This window comes from Antechinus flavipes, chromosome 2 (genome assembly GCF_016432865.1).
Source record: "Antechinus flavipes isolate AdamAnt ecotype Samford, QLD, Australia chromosome 2, AdamAnt_v2, whole genome shotgun sequence".
Lineage (NCBI taxonomy): Eukaryota > Metazoa > Chordata > Mammalia > Dasyuromorphia > Dasyuridae > Antechinus > Antechinus flavipes.
In genome coordinates, this window is record NC_067399.1 from 31,845,369 (window position 1) to 31,873,002 (window position 27,634).

The 27,634-nt window shown below is 43.4% G+C and overlaps 1 protein-coding gene across 2 annotated transcripts in view; it reads right to left on the reverse strand.

The window, feature by feature from the left end:
- The window catches only part of TRABD2A (TraB domain containing 2A), a 64,497-nt gene extending 52,963 nt beyond the window's left edge, over window positions 1–11,534 (reverse strand). For both annotated transcript variants that reach the window (XR_007950176.1, XM_051974343.1), the window contains exon 1: window positions 8,069–11,534. Coding sequence is in view for 1 of the 2 variants with exons in the window: in XM_051974343.1 (XP_051830303.1) it covers window positions 8,069–8,227 (159 nt within the window). In the remaining variant the exon portion in view is untranslated. The remainder of the gene's footprint in view (window positions 1–8,068) is intronic.
- Window positions 11,535–27,634: the final 16,100 nt, after the last annotated feature.

A 27,634-nucleotide genomic window follows, 5' to 3' on the forward strand; every position in this document is an offset into this window, starting at 1 on the left:
GAATCAGATGAGAATGGAGTTAATTACAATTCTGAGTATGATACTTCACAGCAGGAGGAATTAGGTGATTCCACATCTCATGACCTTCCCCCCACAATTAACCCTTCATGGATGGAACAAGGGGGAGGGAGAGAGACAGAAACACAGTCAGCTTCTCCTGTAAAGCAGAATTTAACAAGATTAGAAAAAGCATTAATTAAGGCAAAAAATGAAGGAGAAGATATATCTGATTTTATAAATGCATATCCTGTGATTGAAGAGCTCAACTCCTCAGGTCAAAAAGAGAGAAAATACACTCCTTTTAATTTGGAAAAAATTAAAGATTTGAAAAAGAGTTGCACTCTTTATGGGGCTACATCATCTTATGTGAAGATGTTACTGGATAATTTGTCTAATGAAATCCTAACCCCGAATGACTGGAAATCCATAACGAAAACTTGTCTAGAACCGGGACAAAATTTATTGTGGCTTTCGGAGTTTCATGAATTATGTAGGATTCAAGCCCAACGCAATAGGCAAAAAGGAACTGTTGTACAAATCACTTTTGACCAACTAGCTGGTGAAGGTCAGTATGCAGAGAGTTCAGAACAGATTTATTATCCCATAACAGTCTATGAGCAAATTTCTAAGGCTGCAATAAAAGCTTGGAATTCTCTCCCTGGACAGAAAGATGGAAATAATGCTTTCACAAAAATAGAGCAAGGTCCCAATGAAACTTTTGCAGATTTTGTGGGACATTTGGCTAAGGAAAATGCCAATGAGGTTTGCAAAAGAATTATATGGGGGCTAGACAAAGATTCTCCTTTAGAGGAAATCATAAGACGCTGTGCCACAGTGGGCCCAAATGCTTATTATGCCCAGACTATGATGAACATGGAAAGACAAGGTCCTTCTTGGCAGAGGAATTCTAGAGAAACTCGTCGATGTTTTCATTGCGGAAAAATTGGACATCTAAGAGCCCAATGTAGAAATGGAGATAAAGTGAGAAGACAGGGTGAGAGAAAACCCAAAACCCCATGTCCAAAATGTAACCAAGGCTTTCACTGGGCTTCTAAATGTATATTGACCCAGAAGAATGAGAGGCAAGGCCCAGCTCCAAAGTATCAATCAAAGGACAGGTGGGGCATGATAGCAGCTGAAGTTACACCCAGAGAGACTTTAGAAATTCAGGATTCTGATGTCATCAACCAACAGAAAAGCAATCAGGATTACAGTTGGGAAGAATACAGGTCTTTTAAGACAACAAGGCAATATCCAGTGCAAACAGCTCCAATGTAATTACCAGATGATGAGGAGAAATCCCAAATTTGGTAAATAGAAGGGAATTAGATTAACTGCTTGGGGAAGAGGATCTGCTTATATTTCCACAGATGGAGAAAGAATCAAATGGCTGACAAGGAGACTGTTAAAAAGACTTTTAAAATCTTCAGGAATCATTGGATTTCCTAACACAAGATGAAACTGTTTTAGTTCTTGAAAAACCAGCAAGAATCATTGGGTTCCCTGAGATGAAAAATTGTTGATGAGATCTTTTGCAGTACTTCAGAGCTTACAGGAATTATTAGATTCCTAGCACATGAACTAATGGACAATGGAATCCTATTGGACTGTTTCTAGGACTTATGGACATGTGTAAATTTTCAGGATGATTCATGTTATTTGTTACATTACTACTAGCCTGTGTTATATTGCTATGTGCTTATGTAAATTATGTATAATGCCTCCCATATTGATGGATTTATGTATACTATATATATCTGTTACAAATTTCTGGCCCATATTGATGGCTTTATGTGTACCCCCTCAGAAACCCCCTATGTTTTAAAACAAAAGAAAGGGGGAGATGTTGGAATCCTTACTAACTGTTAACGAATTAGAGTTGATCTAATCTTACAAGAAGATGTTTTGGGCAGAACCTGAAACAAGGTACTAAGTAGAACTAATTAATACAAGGCTTGTGTCCACACCTTTACTCATTGGAGTTCAATGAGTTCACACCTCCTTGAAGTTCTTTGGGCCAGAGAGCACTATGGGAGAAAACCCATAATCCCTCTCTCTCGTATCCCACAATTCCTCCCTCTTGTATAAAAGAAACAGACACAGAGCACTTTGGGGGATTTTCACCGGAATGGCATGAAGACTGGAGCTGGCTGGAGGCTGAAGACAGCAGAGGCAGAGGCTGAAGGACCAGACCTTTGGATTTGGTGACATTTGGAGAGAGCTCTTGGAACCAAGCAGAGAGATAGGCCTCTAAGCTAACCGGGCTATATTGGGATAATAAAAGATCTGAACTTTTATCACCTGGCTGCTTTTTGAGAAGAAAAAGCTCACCACACCCTACAAGGCAGAATAATACATTGTTGCAAATGTAAGAATTTAGCACCTACTGAATACCTTTCAAGACATAATCTGAAAGTTAGAAACATCTCTTCTTTCATAGTCTGACAAATTCCTATATTTAAAGTACATTTTCAAAATACCTTGGGGAATTACAACAATCTGTACTAAAAACAGGTTGTTACCACAGATCTAACTATTTTCTACAACCATTTGGACATAACACTGATACACAGAAACTTAGGAATACCCTTTTTAATAAAAATGTCAACATCTCCCAGCCACATGCTACAAGGAGCTTTCCAAGCATAGAAAACTGGTTAAGAAGATCAAAGAATGAAGTTCACATCAAGTCAATAATCAAAAGCAACACTAGGTGACTAGTACATGGCTGGCATTGTACTAAGCTTCAGAAATAATATAAAAAAGCAAAAAAAAAAAAAAAACCAGCCCCCACTCTAAAGGAGCTCACAGGCTAATGAAGGAGACAAAATGTAGGTAGCTATGTACAATCAAGGTAATTCAGAGATGATGGACAGAGGGAATGAGGACTAAAACAGGATCATTACAGAAAGTAGAATTTTCGCTAGGGATTGAAGGAAATCAGGAAAACCAAAGATGAGGAGAGAATTCTAGATATGGGGGAAAAGCTGACAAAAATCCACAGAGTCAGAAATGGAGGGTCTTGTACAAGAACTGGCAAGTGGGTCAGTATCACTGAACAAGTGGAGGTCAATATGGTATAAGAAGGCTGAAGAGGTCTGGAGAGAACTTTAAAAACCAGAGGATTTTGTGTTTGAACCTTCAGATAACGGGGATCCATTAGGATTTATTTAAGAGATGGGTGACTTTGCTTTTGGAAGGTGATGCTGACAGACGAGTAGGGGATGGACTAGAGGGTGTAAATAATCGAGAGAGAAAAACCAGAAGGCCATTGCAATGTTCAGGCCAGAGGCAAGGACAGCCTGCAATTTGAGGAGAAATGGGATAGAAGTGTACAAGAAATGGTAGGAAGGTGGGATGGACAGGACATGTTAACAGATTGGATGAGAAAGGGGAAGCCTTGGTTGATACCCTATATGTGGGCCTGAATGATTGGGAAAATGCTCCTCAGCAATAATAAGGAGGACAAGAAGAAAAAGATCCCAAATCTGGATTCACACACACTAGCTGTGAGATAAAAGGGACATAATAACAGCACCTACCTTCCAGGGTTGTTGTGAGAATCGAATGAGACATTTGGGGAACATTTAGTGCAGTGTCTAGAGATATAGGAATGCTAGATATTATTGTTGTTGTTGTTGTTGCTGTGGTTGTTTTTATTATCATCCCAAGAATGGTCTCTAGGAGGTTACAGCGAATAACCTGACATCCTAATAAAAAAAAACTTAGCTATTTTAATCATCAATTTGTAGAACATTTTAGGAGCTTACAGAAAATAACATGCCATCTTAATGCCTTTATCAACTACCAAAAAAAAGTTATTTTAATCCTGTGTGCATCAATCTACAGAACACTTCATTTAAAAAACAGTTATTTTAACCCTGTATGCATTGAGCTATTGAACATTTTAGGAGCTTGCAGAGAATAACTTGACATCCCAATCAAAAGAAACCAGTTACTTTAATCCTGTGTGCATCAATCTATAGAACATTTTAAGAGCCTACAGAGAATAACTTGACATCCTAATGCCTTTATTCAACTACAAAAAAACCCAGTTATTTTAATTCTATGTGCAATCTATAGAACATTTTAGGAACTTACCAAGAATAATCTGACATTCTAATAAAAAAGTTATTTTAACCCTGTGTGCATCAATCTATAGAATATTTTAAGAGCCTACAGAGAATAACTTGACATCCTAATGCCTTTATTCAACTACAAAAAAACCCAGTTATTTTAATTCTATGTGCAATCTATAGAACATTTTAGGAACTTACCAAGAATAATCTGACATTCTAATAAAAAAGTTATTTTAACCCTGTGTGCATCAATCTATAGAATATTTTAAGAGCCTACAAAGAATAATTTGACATCCTAATGTGTTAATTCAACTACAAAAAAAGTCAATTATTTTAATCTCATGTGCATCAATCTATAGAATGTTTTAGGAGCTTACACAGAATAATTTGACATCCTAATTAAAAAAAACAGTTATTTTAACCCTATGTACATTTATCTACAGAACATTTTAGGAGCTTGCACAGAATAACTTGACATCCTAATAACAAAAAGTTATTTTAACCCTATGTACATTAATCTATAGAACATTTTAGGAGCTTACACAGAATAACTTGACATCCTAATGCCTTTATTCAAGTACCAAAAAATCCATATATTACCCTGTGCATCAATCTGTAGAACACTCAGTGGAAAGAAAGTTTAGGACAGCAGGACATTTCAGGACTCTTTCTAACTGAATTTTACCAAAAAAGATAATCCTAACAGTAGCTCCCATTTCCAGAACTCTTCAAGGATTGCAAAGCACATTACATTCATGAACTCATTTTTGGTCATTACTACATCTAGGGGGTAGTGTGATTATTCTCCCATTTTGCAGATGGGCAACCTAAAGCTGGGAGGTGAGGTAACTTCTGAGGGCTAATTAGGGGGGCAGGATTCAAACTCTCCCCACACCCCATCCAGCCGCCAGCCCTTTTTCCTGCCTCCTCGCTGCTTCTCATGTTCATCTGAATGGCATGGAATTGGTAAGGCCGGGCACATGCTGGAAAAATCACCCCCACCTTTGAACCAGGTCAGTCACGGTTTCAATTATCCCCAGATTGGTTTCATTCTCAGGATCTCGCTCTCTAGGCTTCCCTAGCCAGAAACACCCCCTTCCTTCCCCCCCTTTCCATCCAGAGCAACAAAAATAAGAATTTTGCTTGGCCACAAAATGGACCAATATTTCCACTGGGGCTCTCCTTTCCAATCCCAGAAGTGCAGGAAAAACCCAATCCCTCCCTCTGTTTTCCATTGCACTAATAAAACTTATGAATAAAATTAAGAGCGAGCCTGAATATGGAAGCCTGCCAGACAGCGTAGGGGAAAGCGGCAGCAAAGGGGGTTCCAAGCTGGGATCTGGTCAACAGGCTGTCGCAAGAGGCAGAGGTCACCTGGAGGGCAGGCTAACCATTACCCTGCCCACCCAGGCCTCCTCCAGCCCCTTCCTCAAATAACTCCTCCAGGGTCATTGTTTAAATCTGGGGCTGAAGCGCTCTGCCTCCATCCTGGTGTGGGGCTAGCGGGCCCAAACACATCCCAGCAGGTCCCTAGTGTGTTGGGGGGGCTAAAGGAGAAGGGGTGTTAGTGGCAGTGATTTGAAACAAGAGGAAATATCTGTCTCGGCAGAAGGTGGGTCCCCAATAAAACAGCCCATTGTTCAAGGGGACTGGAGGTAAATGACAAAAGTCAAGGAATTGGGGACTAGAAGGAGCGTCAGAGTTCCTCTGGTTGACCCCCCCCCCTTTCATGGATGAGAAATTTCAGACCCAGGGGTGTAACGTGACTGAAGCCCAAGGTCATGTGGCCTCTGATTCTGGACACCCTTCCCACTCATCAGTCCAAAGACTCTTAAAAGACAGTCCAATCAAAAAGAAAAAAAGTAAAATTAAAATTAACTCCCCCCCCCAAAAAAAAAGACAGTCCAGTCCTGGGAAAAGAGCAGGGTCTCAGGAGTTGATGAGGTCGGGGGCTCAAACCCAGCAGGGGATGCTTGAAATCCCTGTCTTCTTGAGCAAATGGCTAATCTTCTGAAAACTAGGTTTCTTAATGATAGAATTGGAGGCAGATCAGTAGTGAAGTGGACAGGACACTGATGGCGAGGTGGACGGGGCACTGATGCGAGGTGGACAGGGCACTGATAATGAAGTGGACGGGGCACTGATGGCGAAGTGGACGGGGCACTGATAATGAAGTGGACGGGGCACTGATGGAGAAGTGGACGGGGCACCAGTGTGGAGATGGTCGGGCACCGATGGTGAAGTGGATGGGGCACTGATGGCGAGGGGGATGGGGCACCGATGGCGAGGGGGACGGGGCACCAGCCCTGAGTCAGGAGGACTTGAGTCAAACACTTAGTAGCTGTGTGACTGGAGCTAACCCACCCCCAAAAATGACTTGAACTAACGGGTTTCTCTGTAGTTTTCTATGTTCTTGGTCCTGCTTACCTTTGGGCTTCTTCTAAAACCCCACCACTGGCTCCCCAGCTCTGGGACCTCCGGGAGCGGGGTGAGTCTGCATTCAGAGTTGGGGACCCTGACTTTGCAGCTAGCCCCCACCAGCCAGCTGCCTGTGAAGACCCCAGACCCAGTACTTGTTTGCCTCCTCTCAAGAACTCCACGGTTCTCACTTGAAGGATGAGAGGCTGGACCACACGCCCTCTGGGGTCCCCTCACAGCAGTCTCTGGGACGGAGGTGGGGGGGTGGAACCTGGACCCAAGGATTCCTTAAGGTCCTTTTTCCCACCGGCGGAAACTGACCAGGAGGGAAACTGCACCGATTGGGATTTTCAGGGACTGGAGGAAGCCACATCCACACCGGACGCGAGAACTCTCAGAAATGAATGACCAGAGAGCGGAGAGAGCTGGGAGATAGAAAGGGAGGGGCGGGGAGGCAGAGGCGAGCCCCTCATCGCCCTCCCCGCACACTCTCGCCCCCACCCCCGAACAGCCCGGCACCTCCCAGCCCTTCCTGCTGCTCTCCGGCTCACTCTCCAGTGCCCCGGGCTCTCCTGCCCCTTCCCCCCTCGGCTGAAAAGGGGGCTCAGCAGGCAGCCGAGATCAAAGGCGCCCATCACCGCGGGGGAAGTCACGGCTCAGAGCACCGCCCGGGCCGGGGGCTCCCTGCCGCCAGCAAGGGGAGGAAGCCTGGGAGGCGGGGACCTGGCCCCGAGAAAGCCCCTTCCCCAGCCGGGGAAGCCGGGGGCCAGCCCACCGGCCCCAACCCCGAAGGAGGAGGCTGCCGACTGAGAGCGATGGGTCTGGGACCAGCGGCAAAGTTGGGGAAAGGTGCACGCGAAAGCCGCGGGGCGGGGTGGGGGGAGGGCCCGCAGGACCGAGTGAAACGGGCAGAACAATGATCGCAGCGAGCCCCGCGGCTCCGGGCTCCAGACCGCCCCGAGCCTTGGGCTCTTCCCGAGCCCTAAGCGCTCGCTCGTGCGCCGGGGCAGCCAGCAAGCCCAGCCCGGCGCGCCCCAGGTCCGGCGTGCTTCCTCGCTCCCACTCCCCACTCTGCTTCCTCTTTACTTCTCCCTATCCCTTCCTCCTCCTCCTCTTCTCTCCTCCGCTTCTCCTTCTCTTCCTTCCTCTTCCCCCTCACTTTCCCTCTCTATTCTCGTCCCCCTCCCCACCTTCTCTCATCTTTTTCTTACTTCTCCCCTTCTCTCGCCCCTTTCCATCCTTCTCTTCCATTCTCTTTCTTCCACCTTCTTCTCTCTCCTCTCCAACTTTTCCTTCACTCCTCCCCTCTCTTCAGCCGTCTCTTCTTTTTCTTTCCCCTTCTTCCCCCTTCTCTACTTTCATCCTTTCTCCTCTATCTCCTCCCACCTCCTCTCTTCTACCTTCCTTCTTCCTCCACTCCCCCTTTCCCTTCCTCTCCCTCTCTTCCCCCTCTCCTCTCCCTCTCTCTTCCCCCTCTCCTCTCCTCTCCCTCTCTTCCCCCTCTCCTCTTCCTCTCCCTCTCTTCCCCCTCTCCTCTTCCTCGTACGGGAAGTAGAGACCTGGCCACTTACTTGTGTCCCGGCTTTGCAGGCGTCCGCAGCCGGAGCCGGAGCCGGAGCGGGGGCCGCCTGCGTGTAGTCTCCGTGAGCGGGGCCCCTGCGCTGGGCTCCGGCGGCGGGCAGGAGGAAGAAAGTCTGGAGGACCAAGTTCCAGGGGCTCATCCCGCCCATAGCGGCTCCGGGCTGCGGGCGGGACAGGGCGCGGGACTGGTTCCCGGGAGCCCCGCGCGCGTCCCCACCGCGGTCAGGTAGTCGGGCTGGCGGGGGGGTGGGGGTGGCTGCAGCGGGCGCTGGGTTCCGCGGGCAATCAGTCCCCGTCCTCCTCCTCCCCCCGGGCCGGAGCTGCTGCGGATGGGGCGGCGGAGCTGTGGAGGGGCGCCCAGCCCGCCATGGCGCAGAGGAGAGGGGCGCAGCAGCCCGGGGCGCAGCAGCTGGCGGCCGCCACCTCGCCCTTCCTCCCCGCGCCCTCCTTGCTCTCTGCCCGCCGGTCCGCCTCGCTCCCTCGCTCCCTCTCACTCGCTTTTTTTTTTTTTTTTTTTTTTTTTTGTAATTCCGACTGCAGCCTCTGGATGGAGGTACAAAGTCAAACTCCGGCGATTGGCCACGTGAGGCCCTTTCCCCCAAACTTCCTCCCCTCCCCCGTCCGTCCTAACCGTTTGGGGGCCCTCATTCATCTGTTCTGAGCCTCTCTTTCTGACTCCTCCCCACCCCCAGCCCCCAAAGTGCCTCTCTCTGAATCCCACCCCGTTACAATAGAACGTAAAGAAAAAGAGCGATCGATCCGACAACATCCCGTCTTTTAGAAACTTGCGAGCTAAATGCGCGCTGGGCTGGCCCAGAACCCGCCTGCCTGCGCGCATCCCTCGCCCGCTAGGCTCCTGCTAGGGTGTAGAATTCGTCACGTGCAAGTCGGCGATCCTCCCAGCGAGAGAATCGGACAAAAAGGAGCTGGCCTTTCGCGGCCTCTTTTTTCTGTGAAGGGAGAATTACGTAATTAAATATCTGATGCACGGGACGCACGGCCAAATTGCAGGCGTGGGTGGGGGAGGGACGGGGGAGGTGAGGAAATAAATGCCGATTAATTAGAGGCAAAGCTGATGGAGTGCCGGGCCTGCGGTCAGGAAAGTTCATCTTCCCGGGTTCAAAGTTCATCTGTGTGAACGTGGGCAAGTCACTTAACCGCGTTCGTTTGTCTCGGTGGTTCGTGTGGGAAATAAGCGGGAGAAAGAAATGGCAAGCCGCCCGTGCTTCTGCCAAGGGAAGCTCAGAAAAGAGTGGGACGGGACGGAGCAGCGACAAAAAGGCGTGAAAGAAAAGGCATCCCCTCCCCTCCAGGAAGGGATGGGGGGCGGCCGTTTAACAACGAGGTCTGCGGCAACCACAATTACAGAGCCCGGGATTCGGAAGGGACGGAGAACAGTCCGGGACGGAGAACGCTCAGCGGAACCCAGCCTAGAGTTCAAATCTTGCTGCAGACACTAGCGTGCCAGGAGCTTCCTTAACAGCTCCCAGAGTCAGGACCAACAGATAGAAAACTGGAAGAGACTTCCTAGGCCCCTGATTGCTACCAATGAGGGAACGAGGCATGAGAGAGCAAATAATCCCCAAGGTACCGGGGAAGCAGCTCTGAACTTTTTCTTTGGATCCTGATCCTGGAGTCTGATACGCACTTAATGCCGGCAGACTGTGAAAGACCAGTCCTCACCCCCCGATTGATGGATGCTAGCCGGCTGTAAATCAGTGCTCTCAACAAGGCTCCTGTTAGAGCGCGCATGCTCCCTTGCATTTATAGAGTGCGCAGTTTCTTAATGGGATGAACTCTCAAGTCCTTCCCCCTTCTCCGCTCCGAGTCCGCTCGGCCCCTCCGTGCTGGGAGTCTACCCGCATCTTGCTTCTGGCTGCACCGGCTTTGCTAAGGCCACAGGGGACTCCGGGATTTCTCGTTGGAAAGGACCTTGGGGACCAACAAAGACCCCCAATCCTGCGTTTTTCCCCGTTATTCTACATAGCTTTCTCCCTATTTAGGGATGCTCTGGCAGCAGTCACAAGCCCTGAGGAAAGCAACAAAAAGCGGGGTGGGGTCTGGCCTCGGAGGGCCAAGCTAGCTAAGTTCAAGCAGGCCCTCCCAAGAGAGTGAGTAAGCCACCGGGGGATGAATCCGAAGGGTCCCAACGGTTCGTTAATACCTTAAACCTAAAGGGTTGTTCATCAGTGAAGGGAGTCACAGACTCCTCAGTCAAGAAACATTTCTTATTATTTACTATGAAGTCTACTGCTCCAGAGTCGTTGTGCTGGTCTATAAAGCTAGATCCAAAATTAGAAACAACACCTGCCCTGAGAAGTTCATAGTCTATTAGAGTATCCAAAAAAAAGAAGGAAGGAAGGAAGGAAGAAAAGAAGGAAGGAAGGGGGGAAGGAGGGGACAAGGAAGGAAGGAAGAAAAAAGCAGAAAATCTGACAATGTAGGCTGTTATGAAATCCTCAACAGGAATTTTCTAACTTTCCCTGGAGATTTCCTAGACTTCCTAGGTACTTCCCAAATAAAGCTAGATTTTAGGGACTTTGATGAAGATATTTCTATTTAGATGAAGACATTTTTAGACTCTAGGTTTAGGGGGGCTCCTGCAGATCACGGGATACAACCTCCTAATTCTGCAAACAAAGCCACATAAGGATGATACATCAGCACCCTGGATCCTGCCAAATTTCCACAATCAAGAACTTGGGCGGATTCCTCCTTACTGATTCTCCCTTCCAGCAGCAATTAATCCCTCCGTCTCTCAGAAGGCCTCTGTTCTGACTACACTTCTCTCCTTAGTCTGGACCCCTTAGTGAGTCATTTACATTCAGTGCTTCCTTCTGCTCATCAGTTCCTTGTCCATCTTCCACCACCTCTGCTACTCACTCGCTATTCAAAAAGAAAGGGGGAAAAAAATCACAAAATCCTACTGACCAGATCCTCTATAAATCTGTTCTCTTATTTCAACGGAGCCCTCACTTGCCCTTAGTTCTCTGTCTTATTCTTCTCCATAGCTGTTCACAATCTTCTTTTCTTTCCTCATTGTAGAAGTGCACAGAGTTCTGGACCTAGAATCAGGAAGACTAAGTTCAAATACAACCCCGGGCACATACTAGGTGTGCGACCCTGGACAGGTCCCTTAGTCAGTTTGCCTCAGTATCTTTAATTGTTAAATGGGAATAAAATAGCACCCACCCAGCAAAGTTGTTGTGAAGATCAAATGAGGTCCTATTTGTAAAATGATTAGCACTTGGGGCTGGCTCATTCGACTCACCTGCACCCACTTCATGTCAGACTGTGAGAACCTCTTAACCCCAATTGCCTCTCCAAAAAAAAGTGAAATCGAAACAGGCAAAATCTTGCAAGCTACTTTCCAGCAGACAATATCTTCACAAGCAAATGACGTAGAGATTACCAAACCTTCTAATTTTTTTTTTCTGATGGTTCAAATAAAAACAGAAAAATCAAACATTTTAAAAAATCAGTCTCTTCAAAGTTACTCATGATCTTTTAATTACTGGATCTAACAGGCTCCTGTCAGCCCTCAGCCTTCTTGATCTTTGTGTAGCATCTACTGCTGCTGGCCACCATCTTCTCCTGTATCCTATCTCCTGTCTGGGTTTTCATGACATTGCTCTGTCCAGTTCTGCCTGACTGCATCATTCTAATTTCCTTTATGGATTCATCAGGCCCACCCCACAAGGCTCTGTCTTGGGTCCTCTTCTCTTTTTTCTCCCCACACTCTCCCCTTCTAAGCTTATTAGGTTCCAGAAGCTCTAGGCTGATCGTTTCTAGATCTTTATATCTCATCTCATATTTCTGACTATCTCTTAGACACCTGGAATGGGATATCCCAGAAGCATCTCAAATTCAATGGGAACAAAAAAAGCTCATTTTCTTTTCTCCCAAAACACATCCCTCTTCCAAACACATTCTTTCTTATTATTGTTGAGGTGGTTCTACCTTTCTCCAAGTCTCCCAGATCCAGAACCTCAATCTCATGTCCGGTTCTTCATCCTCATTCCACCCATATGAAACAAGTATTTGCTAACTCTTGTCATTTCTAGCTCCACAACAGCCCTTGTGGAAGTTGCCTCCCCCCGCCGATCACACAGCCACTAACTCAGTTCTCATCACATCTCAGCCGGACTCCCTTCTTCCAATCACTCCCATTCCATCCATCCTTCATACAGGGAATTCCCAAAAGTGCAGTTCTAACCAAGCTGCTTCCCTGCCGGAGAAGTTTCAGTGACTCCCTGCTACTTCTCTGACCAAAAAGAAAGCCCCTCATTAGGCATTTATAACTCCTATCTCTTTTGCAGGGCAGCCAGGTAGCACAGAATATAGAGTGCCCAGCCTGGAGTCAGGAATTCTTGAGTTCAGATTTAACTTTGTGATCTCAGATAACTCCTTTAACCCTGTTTGCCTCAGTTTACTTGCCCGTAAAAATGAGTTAGAGAACAAAATGGTAGACCACTCCAGCCAAGAAAACTCCAATGAAGATATGACTGAAAAATAACTATACAATAACATTTCTTTTTTGTTGTTGTTGTTTGTTTGTTTTTGTTTTTTAATAGCCTTTTATTTACAAGTTATATGTATGGGTAATTTTACAGCATTGACAATTGCCAACCTTTTGTTTCAATTTTTCCCCTCCTTCCTCCCGCCCCCTCCCTTAGATGGCAGGATGACCAGCCAGATGTTAAATATATACAATAGCATTTCTTTCACAACACTGGAACCTTCTGATTTTTCCAGCCTTCTTCAACATTCCTCCACTCCACATGTTCCAGCCAGCCCAGCCTATTTCCTGCTCTCTGTAAATTCCATTTCATCTCCATTCTCCTCGTGCTTGCATGAATTCCCTCACACTTCTGCCTCTCACCAGCCCTGTTTTTTCTCAAGATTCCCCTAAAGCTCGATGATGTCTTTCCCAATTTTCCAGATCTTGGTGCTCTGCCCCTCTCAATATATTTAGTATTCACTTCTCTCTGTGGGCACCATTTCCCCCAATTAAGATAATAAGCTCCTTGAGGACAAGGACTTTTTGATTTTTGTCTTTGATTCTAGCTGATCTTTCTGGGTTTATTGTATGGTTCTCCCTTTCACACGGTCTGCATTTCTGTCAAACTGTCCTATTTATGTCTCTGTATGTGAAATCCCAGTCCTTTTGCTTTTTATCTTTGACTCTAGCTGATCTTTCTGGGTTTATTGTATGGTTCTTCCCTTTACACGGTCTGAATTTCTGTCAAACTGTCCTATTTGTGTGTGTACGAAATTCCAAGTCCTTTTGCTTTTTGTCTTTGATTCTAGCTGACCTTTCTGGGTTTATTGGATGGTTCTCCCCTTCACACAGTCTACATTTCTGTCAAATTGTCCTATTTGTGTCTCTACATGTGAAATCCCAGTCCTTTTGCTTTTTGTCTTTGACTCTAGCTGATCTTTCTGGGTTTATTGTATGGTTTTTCCCTTCATACAATCCACATTGTCAAATGATCCCACTTGCTTCTCTCTATGTGAAATTCCAGGTTCTTTTGCTGTGTCTTTGGACAAGCCATCCCCTACAAGGGACAATAAATAGTCAATGAAGGCTACAGAGTTGCGTACCTGGGTGACTAAAAGGATGATTGTGTCCTTGACAGAACTGGGGTGGGGCTTAAGTTTGGGGAAAAACTCAGTGCAGCTAATTGGGGCCTGGTTCCTTAACCCCACCTGCACCCACTTTGGCACGCCAAACATCCCGGGATGAAGCGCTTGACCTCTCAGAGCTCTAGGGGTAACCTTTTTATGGGAAGAGGGAGCCAACTGTTCCTAACTATGGTTCCCCGACTCTGATGCTGGAGAAAGAGACTCTTAAGCCACTGACCTGAGTTCAAGGTGTGTTGGACACTACCTCAGTCACTACTTCACCTGCCTGGATCTCGGTCCCCTCGTTATCTTAGAAAACCTCTAAGCTCTCTTGCAGCTCTACACCCATGAACCTGCGACCTCATCCAAACAAATTCCTCAACTCTTATCCACTCCTTCCCATAAATCCACCACATAATCACATAAATTTGAGTTAAGCCAGCAGTAATTAGCATCCCTCACCCCAGACGCAACCTTGATTTCAGCTGTGTTCTGGCACTGGGAACTTAAGTTGGAAAGTAGCCTGCTGTCTGGCTAAAGAGTGCCAGACCTGAGTTATTCTCCCATTCCTCATCAAAATATATTCCATTTTTTAATATAACTGGAGAAGGGGAAACATAAAAGTGAAGGAGAGAATTTTTATTACAACCTCCCCCTGCCAGCTTCTATCCCTAACATTATTACCTTAGTTTTATTTATTTTTATTTTTTTATTTTATTTTGTTTTATTATTACCTTAAGTTGTATTTATTATTTCATGGTCTTATTAACACGGTTCTTGGCTACAAACTCCTCTACAATCTGCTTTATTAACAAGCAATGCCTGTCTGTGGATGTATATATAGCTCACATATGTATACAACCATTCACATATAGAACCATAAAATTTGACCTCTCGGCCAACATTCCGTGGATTTTTCTTAAATGCAAAGTTTCCATGCCATGGAAAACATTTGGAATGCTTTTCTTAAGCGGTCTCTGATGGTCTATAAATGAAAGTTTCTTTGACATTGCCAAGACTGCAAGTGTTGGGAGGGTGGGAAGGGAAATCGTGATGTGCAGGACCTCGGTTTTAAATTTGCTCGTTTCAGGAGTTACAAAAAAGAAGGAAATGGTTACACCTGGAAAAGATGGGAAAAGTTCCGGATAGAACAGCATGAATAAGGAAATCATTCTAGTAATGAATCTCAGAAAGCAGCAGAGGAGTAATTAAGGTTCTGGGTATGAGTTGATAGCATTCAGATGAAAGACGGGGCTGAATTTTGAGTCAGAAGACCTAGTCTGAATTCCAATTCTGATATGATATCAGACTGGTCACTAAACCTCCTTTACATTTGGGTTCTAAAAATTAACATCCATAATACAAGCTAGAGGTTGCACCGTTGGCAGCAATTTACCTGAAAAATATGGCCTTTTAATAGACCAAAGAGCAATATCATAAGCGGTGTGATAGGGCAACCGAGAAAATTAATATGATAAACCTTCCAGGCTCACCCTCTGATCATGGACTGAGATCGGCAGATTAGCTGAAAGCAGAAGAGCAGCTGCGATTATTTTCAGGGGGTCTAAGGGTAACCCTGTGGGAGGTGATCCTTATAACACAAGCCCCCTTGACCATGAGTGAGTAGTCCCAATTCTTCATCAAAGGCATTGACCGGAATGGCATAGTGTGAACAGTGGTTACAGAATATTTTTTCCAAAACCAGGCCTATTTTCCCACCAATAAAGAGAGAGTTGGAGAGTAAAGGAGAGAAGAATGAGCATCAGCTTAAAGCACAAAGGGAGTGAGATACATGTGAACAGCGGGCTAGAGAAGTACCTCAAAATTCCTGCCAAGGACTTCTTTTTCCCTCCATGAAATCTTCCTAAAATATAATTTTTCGACTGGATTTCCAGGATTACCTTTCTAGAGTCCACAACCAACACTTTTCTCTGTCACCACAAGTCAAGAATACTTAAAGCTTCCACCATTCTCAAGTGACTACCATTCCCTATCTGTCTACAAACAACGTCATTGGCCATTGGAATAGTCAGCCATTTCTGGCTAATAGAGGTGCTAATGACTCTTCCAATGTTCACAGGATTATCTCCATCTCTGGATACTACCCCATTATGCCATATTAAACAGGAGATGGGGAAATAGTCAATGTTGGGAGTATTATGGGAAGACAAGTGTAAGACCCTGAGGTGATTATTTCTGCTGCTTGTTTGTTTTATAAAAAGTCTCTTTATCTCACTGAGGCTGGAAATATATCAGCTTTTTGTGGGCCCAATCGTACTACTGTTTGGTACAGGAACTTTGACCTGCTCTATTTCTAACCTAGGCCATTTTTGCCCTTCTTTGAGCATCCCAATGGCTCCCTGCTCCCCAGGGCTCATCAAGCTGGTGACAAAATTAGCATTTACCTTATTACCTTGACCCACTGCAGCTTAAAACTCAGTCTTCCCAGTCACAGGTATTATGCCATTATGCTCAGCAGCAATATGCTAGATCAAAGCTTCTTAAACCACAGATTGTGACCTGCTATGGAATTAAATGTGGAAGTCGTGAAATTATGATTTATTATCAGTAAATGTTTGTTTTGTATACCTATTTTATATATCCATATACCCAGGGTCACGTAAAAAATTCTTGGATGAAAAAGGTTCACAAGTGGAAGAAGTTTAAGAAGCCCCACCCTACCAGATAATAAAGCTTTGAATTATTCTAACTCTTCTGGAAAGCAATTTGGAATTATGCTTTTTTAAAGCGAGTAAAATGTCTAAGGGACCCAGAGACCCAGCAGGGAAACCAACTAACGTGAGCAAAATCTCACATATTCCGGAATATTTTCAGCACTATTTTTTATGAGAGCAAAGACCTAGAAATAAGTTAAGGAATGGCTAAAGTAATTGTGGTACATAAATGTAATGGAATATCACTATATTATAAGAAATGATGAATATGAACAATTCAAAGAAACATATATAAATTGATACCATGAAGTAAGTAAAAATGTGAAACAATACTCTCAATGACTGAAACATTGTAAACAGGATAAACAAACAAACAAACAAAAAAAAAACCCTACACATTATATAATGATAACAACCAAGACTGATCCCAGAAAAAAACTGAGAAAATTTTCTTCTCTCCCTTCATTACAAAAGGGGAGATTTTGGATGGGAGTTCACCATGATTGGTGAATTGGTTCATTTTGTTGAACATTTTTTATCTTTGTTACAAAGGAAGGTTCACTGGGTTGGAGAAAAGGAAGAAATACAAGACAAATGAACGTGATGTAAAAGATAGGAAACAATGAAAAGAAAAAGAAAGTACTTTTATTGATCATGGCCCCCAAACTTCCCACAATAGCAAAAATATAGCTTTTCTATGCAAATATTTGACTGATGTCACTGTATGGCGGCTCCTTTTGCCCTAAAGATCTTCCTCCTAGAGAAGGATAATAATAGAAAGGCACATGGTGGGGTTGAGCCAACGCCAATATATGATCAATGAGGAAACCTGAACAGGAATAAAAGATGTCACTAACGAATTGTGTGATAGAAAGAAAAGTGAGGTAGATCATACAGCAAAAGCAAGAGATAATAATAGTAAACACTTATTTGGTGCTTAATGATCTGCAAAACATTCTGCAGATGGTATCTCACTTGATCCTCACAACAACCCCTGGCAGATAGGTGCTGTTATTATCCTCATTTTACAGTTGAGGAAACTGCGGCAGAAAGAAGTCAAATGATTGAGACCCTCATACTCTTAAGAGAAAATGAGGTTTCCTAAATCTTTGGGGTAACCACCTGTGGTGAACTCTTTGCTGTTTATGGACAAGAGCCATACAGGATAAATAGATATGAATGGATCAATATCTGCAATATAGAAGAGAACTCCCGAATCAATGAGATTATCAGTGTCTTTGAATGTTAGTGTTTAAGCCTACAGAAGTAAAAGCTAACCTATTCTCTGCCATGATCAGATCACTCCTAGAGTATGGTGTACAAAATGGTTCCAGGTTTCACATTCAGGAAGTACATTGACCAGTTAGACAATGTCTATCAGGATTGAGAAGGGCCTTCAATCCGTGTCATATAAGAATCATTCTTTCCCTTCTTTCCTTCCTTCTTTTTCTTCTTGCTTTCCTCCCTTCTTTCTTTACTTCCTTCCCTCCTGGTTTTTTCTTCTTGCCTTCCTTCCTTTCCTTCCTTCCTTGTATTTTTTTTTCTTGCTTTTCTTCCTTTCTTCTTTCCAGCTTTACTTCCTTCTCCAAATCCCAGGTTTAGATCTGTAGAAGACTTTAGAGGGCATGTATTCAAAATCTCTCACTTCACAGATAAGAAAACTCAGGCTCAGATTGATGAAATGATCTTCCTAAGGTCAGCAAGTAGCTCCCTGAGATTTGAACCCTAATCCTCTAAGTATAAATCAATCAAATGCACTTTTAGATGCTTAGTTTTTATTGATGGCCTTCATTTCCAAATGGCTCTTTCCCCCTTCCCCGTCTATTAACATTCATTATAAGAAAGAACTAACAAAAGAGTAAACAAACAAACAAACCCAAACCACACTAAGCAGCCCATCAGCCTAGCGGGACAGTGTATAAGCCCTTCTCACTCTCAGCCTCCCTCCTCTTCAGAGAAAGTGCATTTTCTCATCTCTTCTTCAGGGCCAGGCTGGTCATTATAATTACACAGCATCCGGGGTTTCAACAAGGGTTTTTAGGCAGCTTGCCTCTGCACTGCAGCAGAGCCCCCAGACCACCAGCAGCCCTTGAGATCCTTCTTTCAAGCAAGTCAATCAGTTCTGTCTCCTTTCCTTAGAGCACCCCAAAGTCAAAAGCTGGGTCATGTCCCCCTCTCCCCAAGGGGCCACATGGTCCCCTGGCTCGTGTTCTTTGTAGCAGGAGAGAAGACTCAGTGCACTTTGATGTCCTGGAAAGAAAAGAGAGCGGGGAAAGGGGGCCACGGCTGGTAGATTTCTAGGTGAGGGGAGAAAGGGAACTTGAACAAAGGGGGTTCCCCTAGGAATGGAGAAGAAAAGGGGGGAGAGACACAAGGACAAGATGAGATCCACTAAAGGATCAGGGTAGTTCTGGCTACTCAGCTTTTCTCAGGGACTACGTTTTATTTTCTTCCAGAGATCTCATTTTCTGGAGGGAGACGCCCCTCTGACCAAAGAGTCACACCAACAATGTCTGATGCTCTGCCCGCGGGCACCAGGGGCTCGGAGGCCCTCCAGTGAAGTCTGCATTTCTGCCCCAACCGACAGAAACCCTGTGCACAGGCAGGAGCTCCCTGAGCCTTCCAGGGTCAGACAAGAGAGATCATGGGGGGTGCTTCCCCTTCCCTGTTAGAATGCAAGGTTAAAAGGGACCCTCCAAGTCACCAGCCCAAGGCCCTCATGTGACGGCACACGGGAGGGGCCCTCCTCAGTCCCCGGGGCTCCCTGTTCACAGAGTCACAGAATTAGAGGCATCTCTCCCAGCCTCCCATCGTTACTGATGCAGACTGGTTACCAAGGAAGGCAGGAAGCAGAGTCCGGGTTCACCACCAGCAGCCTCTGACTCCCAATCCAGAACTCACAGGCTTGTAGGGCCATGGCAACAATGGACCCCAGAGTCTGACTGGTCCAACGTTCAATTCTCCAAATGAGGAAACTGAGGGAGGCTCCTGCTCCCAACCTGAGTCTGCCAGGGAAGCAGGAAGAGCATCAAGTCTGGAGTAGCAAAAGTGGGTCCGAATCCAAAACTAAAACTGATCTGCGATCCCAGAATCCTCTTCTTTCTGTTTCTCTCACTCTGAACAAAAAAAACACTTAGAACAACTTGGCCAGTGAATCTAACCCTTATTGTCTACTGATTCCTTCCTTCTTTCCTTTTTTCTTCTTTCTTTTCTTTCTTTCCTCCTTTCCTTCTTTCTTTCCTCCTTTCTTCATTTTCTTCTTTCTTTTCTTTCTTCCTTCCTTTCTTCTTTCCTTCTTCCTTTCCTTCTTTCCTTTTTTCCTTCTTTCCTTCATTCTTTCTTTCTTCCTTTCCTCCTTTCTTCTTGTCCTTTCCTTTTTTCTTCTTTCTTCCTTCCCTCTTTTCCTTCCTTCTTTTTCTCTTCCTTTCCAACTTTCTTTTCTTTCTTCCTTTTTTCTTCCTTTCATTTTTTCTTCTATTATTCATTTTTTCTTTCTTCCTTTCCTTCTTTCTTCCTCTCCTTCTTTCCTTTTTTCCTTCTTTCTTTCTTCCTTTCCTTCTTTCTCTCTTCCTTTCTATCTTTCCTTCTTTCTTTCTTCCTTTCTTTTTTTCTTTCCTCCTTTCTTCATTTTCTTCTTTCTTTTCTTTTTTTCTTTTTTTCCTTTCTTTATTCCTTTCCTTCTTTCTTTCCTCCTTTCCTTCTTCTTTTCCTTCTTTCCTTTTGTTGTTTCTCTCTTCTTTCTTTCCTTCATTTCTTTCCTTCCATCTTTCTTCCTTATTGAGACCGAGTCTCCCTTTCTTAACCCGCCTTAGAATTCAGTGACTATTCACAAACTGCTCTCCCAACTTATCAGCTTGAAAGCTTTGACCTGCTAATTTCCCCCATGTGAGCAGGGTCACCCTTCCTTCCTTAAGCAGTCTACTGCCTCCCCCTCCTGGGGGCTCACTGTATTGAGGCAAACCTATTGTGCAAAACCCTTTAGCCCTACAGCTGCTCAGACCTCCTGAACTCTGGTGCTCTGGCCTCTGCCTTCCAAGAAGCAGGGATGGCAGGGGCGGACCACCACAGCAATCTTCTAGTGAATTTTAAAAAGAGGGCAAAGGCAGTGAGACTCTTGCGTCACCGCTTCTTCAGGATGCTAATTTTGAGTTGAAAGATTAGAGAATTAGTCCTGATTATCAGGATGACACAATAGAAAAAGAATACCTCTATAGTCAGGGTTTGAACCTGGGTACCATAAACACCTGAAAGCATGTGTGGAGAGATTTCAGGAAGTCTGGGGATTAGGTCACCAAATTGGTCTTTTAAAGTATCTTGATAACTCTATTTCAGTAGAGTTCTTTATTATCCTGTGTAACGTAGTTTATGCATTATTAAATGCATTTATGTATATTTATTTACATATTTTATATATAATATAAATTTGTATTTATAATAAATTTAATAATAAATACAATGTGTTTATATAAAATGAATTATTAAATGTTTATTAAATAAACATTTCTTCTAAGAAGGAATCCATAGACTTCCTTAGACTTCCCTGGGTCCATGACACAAGGAACTTGATCCAGAATAATAGGAGCTGGGTTCTAATTCTCCCTATGAACTTTGCAATTTCAGGGAGTGGGAGGAAGAACTTTAAATGGAGTTTGCCAAAGGAATATCTTTATCAAACCATGTATCCTGCCTTTGGGTTTAGAAAAATATGATCATTGTATGTAATCCTGAGAAAAGAGCAAGATTTTAAAAAATTCTTTATTTATTTAAAACTTAAATAGAAAATAGAAAAAGGAAAAAAATTGCCATGTGTACAGCTGTACATCTCAATTAAGTATCTGAGACCAGATTGGAACTCAGGATTCTCCTCATTCTGCTTTGGGTCTTCAAATCACGTTGGATTTCCTTTTCCCTGAAGACCATAATATTTAAGTCCCCTTGGTAATTCCCCTGCTCAGAGAAACCTCGTCTCTGGGATCAAATGAACTAAATTCGAATTCTGTCACTGATTTATCTGAGGAATAAAGGAGTTGAGTTAAATGGCCTTCAAGGCCCTTTATAGCTCTAAATCTCTGGTCCTAGAATCCTAATTCCTAGAATTAACAAATCCTTCCCAATCCTGCAATGTAGCCTCAGTTCTGGTCCATAGTGTGAGAGCTTTTAGATGGACTTGACCCTTTCCTTCTTCTCTCTGATCTCCATCTCCAGATAAGCCATGAAGTTTTCTTCACCTTACCAAGTAAAATCTACAATCACCCTTTGAGCACCGGCTAGGTCACCTCCTTCTTCCAGAATGCCCTGTTTTACCTCCTTGTGCAGTAGGAGGATTATTTAATAGGTGTAGGAGAACGGACAGGAAAGGGAAGAGGCTGGGCACTAAACCTCCAGTTAGGAGGCTGTGATAACATAATTAGGCAGCTGGGTGGCCCAGTGGACAGAGTATCTAGCCTGGAGCCAAGAAGGCCTGAGTTCCAATTCAGTGTCAGGTACTTCCTAGCTGTGTGACCCTGGGCAACTCATTTAACCCTGTTTGCCTCAGTCATCTGTCAAATGATCTGGAAAAGCAAATGGCCATAGTATTTCTGCCCAAAAAACCCCAAATGGGGTTGCAAACAGTCATTCACAACTGAACAAAACCGTAATATACTAGGCCGGGATCAAATTCGACAAAAACTCTATAAAACAACTCTCTCTTTTGTCTTTCTCCCCATCCAATAATGGCCAAGTTGGATTGATTCTACTCCATCATGTCTTGCATCTGTCTCCCCTGTTCCTGTACTGCCCAAAATGGCCCCCAAATCAGGAAGCCCTGGGTTCAAGACTCACCTCCAATGCATCCTCCCTCTGCTGCACCTGGGGCGGTAGCTCCGGACACTCACCAAAGTCAAACGATCCCCAAAACCTATTTGGTCACTCCCTGAGCGAACAGAGGGCAAAGGGGGACAGGCTCCTTTTAATCCCTCTCTCACCCTGTTAGAAACCAAGCTCACCCAGATATGACACTGCAGAAGCTGGCCAGTTTGTTGTCTGTCCAGTAGAATGGAAGAGCCCTGAGGGCAGGGACCATCCCCATCTTTTAGTGGAAGTACGTGCTGCCTACTGGGAGGCGGAGGGACTGGGAGGGAGAAAAACTTGGAACATAGGGTTTTGCAAGAGTGAATGTTGAAAACTATCTTTGCATGTGTTTTGAAAATTAAAAGTTATTAAATTTATCATTTATTAAATTAATATACCTTTATTTATCATATAGATGTAATTATATATAATAAATAAATTATATATCCATAAATTAAATTATTATTTAATTTTTTAAAAAAGAAAACAAAATTTGTTTGTTGAATTATGGAAAATGGGCTGCATGTGATGTCTGAGAACTTGGATTCAAATCCCCACGCTTCCCCTTGTCAACTGATTAACTTTGGGATGGTTACCCTCTTTTGACCTTAGAAGGAAGCTAAGGTCATTTTTTTATTTGTTTATTTGTCTACCTATTCATTCATTCATTCATTCATTCATTCATTTTCGTTTATTTATTTTTTTTTATGATGATGATGATTTTTTTTTTTTGGCTGAGGCAGTTGGGGTTAAGTGACTTGCCCAGAGTCACACAGCCAGGAAGTGTTAAGTGTCTGAGGCCAGATTTAAACTCAGGTCCTGCTGACTTCAGGGCTGGGGCTCTGCTAGCTGCCTCTGGGAAGACACAGGACAGATGCGAACCCCAGTTCCCTTCTGTGTAAAAATGAGAGGATTGTGTTAGATGACTTCTGAAATTCCTTATAACTCTAACTCTATGACTGTCAAATGTAACTGAATTTTTAAAAAATCAAGTGGTTCAAATGTGCAGAGCCTTGTGTTGGGGCTGGAGGGAAGCAAAGTTTAGCTTAGCCTCCCGGAGGCTCTGGCTGGCTCATCATGGTCGGGCAGCGGCTGGAGGGGACACGGCATCCTGGAAGGCCAGCTGCCAAGGCCCCCCGGATAGGAGGCAGGCTGGCCTTCCTGACACGCTGAGCGGTGTTTTTAATCAGCTTCCTTTTTTTAAAGCCCTGGTGGTCTGACCCACCATCGTGGGCCCCCATGGGGCTCCCACAGCCCACGTTCGGCCCTCCCTCTTGCCCTGTTTTTCCTTTGTCTCTCAGAAGGCCAGATCCAGGCCCGGCTCCGCTGATTTCCCCAGAACCAGCCACCTGACCGGCCCAGACACGGGACGGCCTCTGAACTAGGATTCAGGCCACCAGAAACTCAATATTCCAGGCCACAGGTGACGGTGATGTAACCCTCGGAGCGGCAGTTTGGGTTTCCTCCCTTGGCCTGGGATGGCTTCCTCAGCTTCGTGACCGTGCAGAGGGATCATGAGTGACCGGGACAAGTTCTGGCCCAAACGGTCCCGCGGAGGGAGGAGACCGGGCCGGTGGAATGTGGCAGGCACGTCACTGCTGAAGGCCCGGCTTTGACCGCTCCAAACACCACACCAGTTCTCCCTGGCTTTGTTCCCTGGACAGCTCAGGAGCGGGTCACTTTACAAATATGCCGAGATAACATTCAGGGACCAGAGCTCGAGTCATCTCAGTCCAAACTCCAGGAGTCCTGGGCCAGCCTTTGGGCAGTAAACACAATGTATTAACACTTTCTCCTCAGCTGACTCAGCTGACTCCCCTGGCCAAGGTGAGAAAGGATAACTTATCTTCCAGTCACAAGCCTGTCCACTAAGAACATTCCCGTACTCAACTGGCTCCTATTTTTTAATTTTTTAAAATTATAATCTTATGTAATTATTTATATATTATAATTTATGCAATTATGTATGTATATTTTTATATACATTATAATTTTTATAATTATATATGATAATATATTTTATAATCATATTCTATATTATCATTATAGTCTATATTATAATATTTTATAATTTTATGTTACATTTTTATAATTATATTCTATATTATAACTTTATTATTATATTTCATATGTTTTTATAATTAAAATATATATTATAATTTTAATAATTATATTGTGATATTTTTAAATTACATTTATTTATTAGTTTTTGATATTTATAAGATTTTGGTTTCCATTTTTTTCTTCCTCCCTCGTCTCACCCCTTTCTAAGACAGTAATCAATCTGATAGAGATTATACATATACACCATAATAAAGACATTTCCACATTAATCATGTTGTGAAAGAAGAATCAGAACAAAAAGGAAAAATCATGAGAAAGAAAAAAAAAAGTGAAAATATCTTGCTCCAATCTGCATTCAGACTCCATATTTCTTTCTCTGGATGTGGATGACACTTTCCATAATGAGTCTTTTAGAATGGTCTTAGATTGTTGTTTTGCTGAGAAGAGCAAAGTCTATCAAAGTTGACCATCCACACAATGTTGCTGTTATTGATATTGAACTCACTTCACTCAGCATTGGGCCTTTATTTTTTTTTTGTGGGAAAACTCTTAATATGGCAAATTCAAAATATAGATTTTGTATTCTTCCTGGGTCTCTAAAAGGTGAGAGTTAATTCTGTCTCTACCTCTTTGCCTTTTTTGCTAAGGCAAAGATAAACTATTCTGTCCTCCATGATTGGAAACCTTTTACCCTTAACTTCACACAGGGACCTTTGTCATAGAACCGTTGTCATTAGCAGTCTAATGAAAACTAACGTTTTTAAGTGCACAAAATAAAGTAAATAGGATTAGATAAGAAGCCAGTCTATTGAAAAACACAAAACAAAAAACATAAAGACATAAAACATAAAACAAAAAACCCAAATTCATGAACTCAGATTGAGAATTCCCAACCAAGAAAACTCATCAAATCTGGCCTCCCCCACTTACTAGCTATGTGACATTGGGCAAGTCACGTAATCTCTCTCATCCTTAGTAATAATAGTTACTATATGAGGTTCTTGCAAAGATCAAATGGGAAAATACATGTAAGGGATTTTGTAAATTTATATTATATAAAATTAGCTTACATTTAACCTATTGCATATATTGCAGTGGTTCATTTTTATAGTATGTATATATAAACATATGACATCATTCCCAGCTCAGGTCACTATCCCTGTTACTCTATCTATTGAATTGACTTGCCCATATACAAGTACTCTCTGCTCCTCCTCCCATCCCCTTTGAAATCCTTGAAGGTAAAATCCTTGTTTTCTTATATTTATATCTCTAGCACTTTGTACAGTATCTGGCACATAGGGCTTAATTTGTCTTATGGCATATAGATGTTGTATCCCCTTCCTACAGGGTTTCTTACCCTGGGGTCTGTGAATATAATTTTATTTAATATTTTGATAATTATATTTCAATATATTTGGCTTCCTTTATATCCAATAGATTTCAGTTTATGCATTTTAAAATATCACTCTGGAGGTAGCTAGTTGATAGAGTGGATAGAGCATCAGCCCTGAAGTCAGGAGGTCTTGAGTTCAAATCTGAGCTCAGACACTTAATTAACATTTTCTAGCTGTGTGACCCTGGGCAAGTCACTTCACCCCAATTGCCTCAGGAGAAAAAAAATATCAACCTGGTGAACTTGAGTCTTCTCAACAATGAGGTGATTCAGACTAATTCCAATAGACTTGTGATGGAGAGCACCATCTGCATCCAGAGAAAGGTCCGTGGCAACTGAATATGTATCAAAATACAGTATTTTCACCTTTTTTGTTGTTTGCTTTTTTTCTTTCTCATTCCCCTTTTTGATCTGATTTTTCTTGTGTAGCATGATAAATGTGGAAATGTGTTTAGAAGAATCACACATGTTTAACCCATGTTGAATTACTTGCTGGAGGATGGGAGGAAGAAAAGGAAAAAAATTGGAACACAAGGTTTTGCAAGGGTGAATGTTGAAAGCTATCTTTGTATGTATTTTGCATATTTTAAATAATTTTAATATCATAATATTATAATAATTTTAAATAATAGAAAGCTATTATAATAAATAAATAGATAGCTAAAAGAAATAAATGAAAATAAAAATATCACCCTAGGTTGGAGGAGCTTCCCCAGACTGCCAACGGGATTCATGACACAAAGATCTGGAGGCAGAACCAAGAATTTAAAATCATAGAAAGAAGCAGAACTTGGTCTCCCACCTCAACTTCCCATTTCTCTAAAATGTGCCAGACCAAATCCTACTTGGGAAATCACAGGGATAAATATTTTTCAGTCTTAAATCTAAACCAAAGCTTCTTAGACCGTGGATTGTGACCCCATCTGGGGGGGTCACATAACTGAATGTGGGAATCACGATATTATGATTTATTATCGGTAAATGTTTGATTTGTTTACCTTTTTTATATACGCAAGGTCACAAAAATGTCTCTGGCGAAAAAGGATCGTGAGAAAAAAATGATCGCCTAGACAGAAAGCAAAACCACATTCCAAGCCCCGGAAGTAGCATTTGCTTTCTTAATTACTAGGGGCTCAAACTGAACCTTTAACAATTGGTTCTCATGACTCAATTCAAGCTGGCTCCAGAGAGTGGTTGGGTTTCCCCTGCTTGGGGCTCAGTTCTCTCCCATGTAAAAAGGAGGAGGTTGGACTAGGATCCTCAAGGTTCCTCCTAGGTCCAAGTGATAAGATTATCATAGATCTAGAGAGGGAAGTCCTTCATCTAATAGGAGATAGGTACAGTAGATGGAGGACGAGCCGTATCAGGAGGACCTGAGTTCAAATCTACTTTCAGACATTCTGGGCCGGTCCAGTTACTTCCATCTCTGTCTTAGTTCCACCTCTCTTCCCAGGGCAGTCCTGAGACTCAAACTAGATAACATATAGAAAGTATTCTGTAAACCTTAAAGGGCTTTTAAATGCCAGTTGTTATTAATGATTACTGTAACTGCTCCCACAGCATTCCTGTAGTGATTCCTCCAGGGGTTTGGTATGCTAGTGTTATTGGTCTGTTTTGCCTAAAAATAATACTTCTTCATCATTAGTCCAGTCATGTGAGGAGGGAATTGTGGGGACAATGAAGTGGTAAATACTCTGGATCTGTAGCTTCATTAATATGGGGAACTCTTGGGGGAGGATACTCCATCTACCTGGGCAGGTGGTGACCTTCTCAGCAATTTGTAATCTTAGAAAATTGCCCACAGCCCCCAGAAATTGAGTTACCGGATTCTATGTGGCCATAAAAGTTAGGGAGAGCTTGAATCCCATGTTAGTTCTGCTTTGTTGATTAAGACAATGCTCCTAGAGCATGTGGTCAGGCTGAATCTGGCTCCGGCCATGTTTCCCAGCTGATTATCCATCATT